The 7,283-nt window shown below is 36.5% G+C and overlaps 1 protein-coding gene across 8 annotated transcripts in view; it reads right to left on the reverse strand.

Moving 5' to 3' along the window:
- The window catches only part of TTC3 (tetratricopeptide repeat domain 3), a 126,324-nt gene that overhangs the window by 35,076 nt on the left and 83,965 nt on the right, over positions 1 to 7,283 (reverse strand). For all 8 annotated transcript variants that reach the window (XM_042954454.1, XM_042954453.1, XM_042954456.1 and 5 more), the window contains 2 exons: positions 3,802 to 4,870; positions 2,805 to 2,870 (listed from right to left, as the gene is read on the reverse strand). In XM_042954454.1, coding sequence (XP_042810388.1) covers positions 2,805 to 2,870; positions 3,802 to 4,870 — 1,135 coding nt within the window. The remainder of the gene's footprint in view (positions 1 to 2,804; positions 2,871 to 3,801; positions 4,871 to 7,283) is intronic.

A 7,283-nucleotide genomic window follows, 5' to 3' on the forward strand; every position in this document is an offset into this window, starting at 1 on the left:
AAAAAAATTAAGAGTTCTACATTTTTTTTTAAATGTCATTTTTGAGACAGAGAGAGAGAGAGAGAGAGAGAGAGAGAGAGAGTGTGTGTGTGTGTGTGTGTGTGTGTGTGAGTGAGTGAGTGTGGGGGAGGGGCAGAGAGAGAGGGAGACACAGAATCCAAAGCAGGCCCCAGGCTCTGAGCTGTCATCAGACACTTAACTGACTGAGCCACCCAGGCACCCCATTACATTACTTTTTTAATTGGCCAAAACTATAAAGCTATTTGTACCAAGCATAGCAACACAATCTAACCTTACTTCTTCCTACTTAATTATCTATCTGGTCTTGTAAACCATTCCATATCAGTAATAATAAAATTGCTGGACTATAATTCACTTAATGAGTCTAATACTGATGGATATTTAGGTTGTATTCAATTTTTTGCTGACACTAACGCAGATGAAACAAATATGCAAATACCCTTGTTCACTGGTCTCTATACATATATAGGAGTGCAGGTAAATTCCCAATTGCCATCCCCAGAAATTTACATTTTTACATTCTTTCAACAGTGCATAAATGACTTTCTTATTTCAGGTGGAGCTGGGCATCTTTTTATATGTTTAAAAAATCATCCTTATTTTATTGTGGATTGTCTATTCACATCCATTCCCATTTTTGCATTAATCTTTCCCTGATTAATTTACAGAAACTTTGTACATTAAACAAGGCAATTAGTTCTCTATCTGTCCCTATACCGCAAATAATTTTCCTAGTTTGTCATTAGTGTTTTGACATCATGTGTCTATTTGTCCATATACAAATACATGCTATGCATATGTACACACAGATTATATATGTGTATATATAAACAGATACTCTTTGTTATACTGTTTATTAATCTCATGAAAAAAATTTCCCTTTTTTTTCTAGGTAAATTGTGGATCTGCTTTTTAATACTGAAATCTTTGATCTGTCTGGAATTTACTTTGGTATGTGGAAATAAGGTGGGGACCCAAATTAATTTCTTCTAGACAGGCAACCCGTTTCTCCTAATACCACATATTTAATAAACTACTTTCTGTTCACTAATACCATTTTTATTTATTATACCTTAAGTTTCTATTTTCTTTTGTTCTATTGTCTCTTATTTTAACGTCCTATTTATGTGCTAAAATAGATTCATATTGTATTTCGCTATCTAGATGCACAACTCCCTTTCTTGTAATTTCTTCTCCTTGGGCATTCCTGATGCTTACTTTTCTATGTGAAGTTCAGAATCAATTTGTCCAGTTTCAGATAAACCCTGTGCAGGAGGCAGCCACCAAGGTGGCCCTCAAGATCCTCACCTCTTGGTATTTATACCCTTGTACAATCCTCCTCTACAATGTATCAGGGTTTTTGGGTTGGTCTGTGTGACTAAGAGAATACATAAGAAGTGATAGAAAGTGGCTTTCTAAAGTAGGTCATGAATGCTATTGCTACTTCTACCTTGGATCAACCACTCTGGGGAAAGCCAAGCCCCATGAGGACATGAGGACACTCAAGTGGTCCTACATGGAGGTCCACAGGCAAGGAACTGAAGCCCCCACCAATAGTCAGCAGCAACTTGTTAGCTGTGTGAGTGAGCCATCTTGGAAACAGAACCTCCAACCCCAGTTACTCCTTGCAGATGGCCAGATGAGCCCTGGTCTATATCTTGGCTGCAAGTCCTCAGCAATCTCCAGAACCATCAGCTGAACCGCTCAATTGCTGACTCAGAAGCTGTGAGATCATAAATGTTTATTGTCGTTTTAAGGCACTAGGTTTTAAGGTAATTTGTTATGTAGCAACAGGTAACTAATACATGTTGTTCATGATTGTACTGGAACTGTGTTAAAAGCTTTAGGGACAACCAGTCTCTTCACAATAATGGACCTTCCTATTCAATACTTTTCATTTACGTAAGTCTTTTGTGCGTTTCTCAGTAGCATTTTAAAGTTTTCTTTCATAGATTTAACTATTTTATCTTTTGGTTACTATTAAAAATGGAATTTTATCTTCTAGTATACTTTGCAACAGATTGTTGTTTATGTATGGAAAAGTATTCTATCCAATCACCTTTCTGAATTCTCTTAGAGTTTGGTATTGCATTTTCACTTGATTGTTTTTTAATCTTCCAGATACACAATGTTAGCCTCCGTAAGAAAGAATACTACACCTCCTCTTTTACAATCTTACTTCTCTTAATTTTGTCAGTTGCTATCTCCAGGATAATAAAATACTAATGGTCATGTTTCACCTAAAAGTGAGATGAAGGCTTTGGCTTGAGAAAAAGATATTAGCATGTGGAGAAGTATTCATCTTTCCCCATATTATTATGAGTTTTAGATGAGAAGGGGAATTGAATTTATCTAATACCTTTCAGGAACTATGGAGTTGGCCAAATAACTTTTCTTAAGATACATTAACACAATATATTATATTAATAGCTTTTCTAACTGAATCATTCTTATAATGGTGAAGGTTTTTATTATAAAACTTTCTGTATCATTCACATGAATAAGCTCTTATATATAAATTAATAGAGGCTCATTATACCAGTTAAAACAATAAAGCCATTATACTTTGAAATAAATAAGCTAGGGAAAAAACACTTTTGCTTCTGCCTCTTTCCCAAATTCAATAAAAACAATTTTTTTTTGTCATGTTCTAAAGCTTATTGCATGGTAACATTTTATATGGAATTAGCAGATTCCAAAATAGTTCTAGTTCATCATTGCCATCTAGTTATAATAATGAAAACTAAAAAACCTTTAAATAGTCTAATACAATTCTGACTCACCTGTTGTGCCTCAAAAGGATCATATGGCTCAGTATTGACCTCTTGATGTGTTATATTCCAGGACACCTTTGGGGAAAAACAAATAATTCCATTAAGCTCAATTCCTGTGGTAAAATAAATCCATTATGTAATGACATTTTAAGACATGCTCACAATTTTTTCGAGGTGTGTTTTATTTATTTTTCTCCAATTTCAATAACTCACACTTTCTACAAATTCTTGTATTAGGAAAGAGCTATCATGTAGAATTGGTAAAAATGAAAATGATTTTGGTTTATTACTCTAACATGTGCTTTCAGAGCTTTCTAGAAAACAGAAAACATAATGAGGAGGGGGATAATCCAACAAGGGTCTAATGAATTCATGCCCGATAAAGTGAACTACAGAACATAAACTTATTCTCATGCTTGTTAGTAACTTTTATTCACATCTCTTTTGTTTCTCTCCACCTGGTTGTCTTTTTAGAGAAACTGGTTTTCGTAAAAGAAACTGGTCACATGTAGCCCAGACTCTGTTTTTTGGGGCCACCTGTGCCAAAAGCATATTTCCTTTCATTCTCCATACAGTAAGTCTATGGGGGCAAGCACCCCACGTTGTGAGGTTTCCTGGTCTAGCTCTAACTGGGTAGGTAGGCTGGTGTGTCAGGGCTTCAATACCAGGATGTGCAAGTGCTACAGAAGTAACTACATCATCCTCAATGGTGCCATTATTAATCATTAACGTGATGGCTCCATCTGCTGATTCCTCTATCTCATTTCTCAACTGGTACAAAACTTGGTTAGGGAAGAAGGGTATTATTTACTAGACCCAAAAATTCTTTCTGAATTACTGATCATGCCCTACAAACGGGTTCATATTTTTAAAACATTTCCAGGCAAAAGCTTTCATAACCATTATAAAGTCAATAATTTAAAAGAATTTTAGTAAATGGCAAAGAAAGATGAAAAGGAAAATTTAACTTCAGTATTGAGATTACTTTTTTCTATTTAGGTCTTACCTGTATAGCAGCCATTTGTCTATGTGGAATATTTGTTATTTCGTCGGTACTTTCTAGATTTACTTCCCACTTGTTGGCAGAATTTCCACAGTGACCTTCATGGCTGTTAGACCCACTGAGGGCTGTACCGTCACCATTTGTGCTGCACTGTGTCTTTACTGATACTTCCAAAGATTCCTGAAGGATCTGTGTTTTAGGGGCAATCTCGTTACCAGGAGGAGTATTCTCAGCATTCAAATGAGGACCCTCAAAATATACAGCAGCACTTTCATCTGGTCTGTCACTGGCTACAAACGATGGCGCCACTGGTACTGATCTTTGCAGCTGATATTCAGAAGGAACGTTGGCTAGAGGTGTATAAATGTTAGTGTACTGGGGCAAACTGGGTAACACGTTCATATATGTTGGTGGTGTCTGGGTAATGTCAAATCCCCGAAAGGGGAGGTATGTACAGTATCCTGTAACCAAATGGGGTTGAGACCAGTAGGTTGGTTTCACATCCTCAGAGGCTGGTTTGGGAGAATTACAGGATACTTGCTTGTGACTGGCATCCTCAGACACTGATGTGGGAGAATCAAAAGAGACCTCCTTGGGCTTCTCATCCTCAGAAGCTGATCTAGAAGAATTATCAGACACTGGTTTCGGCTTCACAGCTTCACAGGTTGGTTGGGGAGAATTAGCAGATACAGGTTTGGGCTTCACGTCCTCAGAAGCTGGTGCCGAAGATAACTCAGACACTGGTTTGGACTTTACATCTGGTTTAAATTCCCTCGCGGTTGGATTCAGTGGTAGTTTAACTCGTAAATACTCCCCTGTTTTTGAAATTTCTTCCACTTTTGTCTTAATGTTTTTCTTCTTTCTCTTTTTCTTAAGCCGTAATGCAACTTTCTTCAATGCAATACAGTTGTCAATCACAACAAAACGAGGACATCCCAAGAGAAAAGATTTCAAACCTCCGGCTTTTTCTAGTATTTGCCGAGTTTCTTCTGGGAAGAATTCATATTCTTCAGAGAACATTTTATTATTCATGTCCAAGGGACCATGCTCTTCCAACAACTGAGAGAAATAACTTGGAAAAAATTTATGTTTACATGTTATTACAAGGAAGTACTTAAACATGTTCTTTTGAAAAAAGTGTTTCCCCCAAAATTCTCCCAAAGAAAAATACTATTTCACTTCCAACTGATCTCAACACCTCCCCAACAAACATATTATACTCATATTAAATCTGACAAAAGCTATATGCAATCAGTGATACTCTAGAAGCAAAATTTTGTTTACCCTTGGAGAATAATCCTTAAAAAATTTGTTGGGAAAAAAACCAAAAAGGGATTAAAAAGTTATTTCATAAATTTCAATTACATAATTATACAATCTATTTTAAAAGTAATGAAAAGAAAATTTATTCAAGAAAAATAACAAGAGTATCAGTAACAAGAATGTCAAATGAGAAGAAATCAAATTTCATTAAAATCCTATTGGAATTTACATACAGTAAAACTCAACATTTTTCTGTTTAGGAATATGCAATGATTCAGAAGTACTGAAACTAATCATGTCTGATCAATAAACCAATACAAACAAAACAAAAAATCAAATACATCAATATAGCAGAGGATCAGACACACATAATGGGGTGATCCCTTAATCTACATCCAGTCCTAGACTGGGGTGCACTCCAGTTAAGGGGCTATTTTCTTTTCCCATTCTTGTGTCAGGCTCCAAGAGCCTTCCTCTTCCATTAGAATCTGGTATTCAGTCTATAACAATGGCATAACTAGCAACCAAGACACATACTATGCAATTTCAAAGAAATAGAGCCTCCACATTTTTTCCACTGCCTAAGTAGCAATGAATTTTTCAAACATTGAGGCAGGACAAAATTTAACAAGGGTCCCCAGCCCAAAGGGAAAGCGTGTTATAAACCATATTGTGAATAAAATTTTTATAGTTGCTATTATTTGAAACGCAACACAAAAATGAACTTTAACTCTATTTATACATCTTTCTAGCCCTGAAAAATCATCTCTGTAAGGGAAACACTGGGTCCAAAATAGCATAAATATGACTTCTTTATAACCAGTGTCTTACAGGGGTTAGCAACCATCCATTGACGCACAGAACAGTGGTACTGGTATGGCTGTTCGGCAGACATGAAAGAGGCCAAAGCTCTAATGAAAGATGCTAGATACAACTGAAACAAGGAGGCTGACTCCACTTCTGCCAAGTTAAACAAGATGCATCTCTCTCATCATTGCTCCTGTTCAAAGTCTCAGACTCTAAAAGGGATAGTGTTCCTGCACTTCAGAACCAGAGGTAAAAACGGCACACTACATGAGACAGCAGTTTAAACAAACAAAAACCTAACTATACCAGAAAGATTAATAGTTCTTATGTTGTTATCTCATATATGCAAGTACATGTTTACTCGCGTACATATATTTTCACACTTGGATAGGGACCATCAGGGTCTGAAATGGTCATGGCTGGCCTTCCATAGTGCCATTACAGGCCACTGAAGGCACAGGGGCACGGGACAGGATGAAGAAAACATTTGGGAAAGCATTCCCACCCTAGTATGCTGGCAGTGGTCCTTTGACAAATCACTGTTTTGTAGAAGCTCATGATTCTTCCCTCACAAAGCCATTCTCTTTACAACACAGTGTGATCAGACCAATGATGCAGCTCTCTTGCTACTTGCAAGCTGTGCGAAAGGACTGTGTCTTCTACTTTGTCTGCAATCTTCCACAGTGCTTAACCCTAAGTGGTTAAATAAATCATGGCTGACTAATTAATACCACGAAAGAGGTGGTAGGAAAAGCTAAGTGCAGAACGCTACCCAGTGAAATACAATTCCCTTCAACTATCTAAAATCATAAATTGTTAGAACTAGAAGAGGGTCAAGTCAATTATACACCAATCAGTCTAATCCCCAGCTTCACAGTGGAATACGTGAGTCAGGATAAAATTAACAGCAGTTATCCCAATATTCTGGATTCCTTGCGTAATATTTTTTTTTCTACTCTAACACTCTTGTCATACACAAAATTTTAGTTTCATTTTTCTTTCTTTTACCCACTGGCCACTAAAAGAAATCATTCTTTTTTTTTTTTTTTAAGTTTTATTCATTTATTCATTTATTCATTTAAGTAATCTCTGCACCCAACATGAGGATCGAACTCACGACCTCGAGATCAAGAACCACACGCTCCTCCGACTGAGCCAGACAGGCACCCCTAAAAGAAATCGTTCTTAAGCTCATCATCACATGTCTACTTTTGAAAATTCAGAGAAAGAATTGTTTTGAGGTGTAATTTCCTGTAAGTTTTTGACTTTAAAGTTTTATCTCAAAATACATCAGCCTATTTTCTTCCTCATAAAGTTGTTTAATTTCCTCCCACTTGTAACAGTAATAAATTCTTTAAGAAGCAAGGTCCTGACAATGACACAGTTTAGCTTCAGTTTCAGATGCTTGAAGCAAA

This window comes from Panthera leo, chromosome C2, assembly GCF_018350215.1.
Source record: "Panthera leo isolate Ple1 chromosome C2, P.leo_Ple1_pat1.1, whole genome shotgun sequence".
In the NCBI taxonomy this organism is placed as follows: Eukaryota; Metazoa; Chordata; class Mammalia; order Carnivora; family Felidae; genus Panthera; species Panthera leo.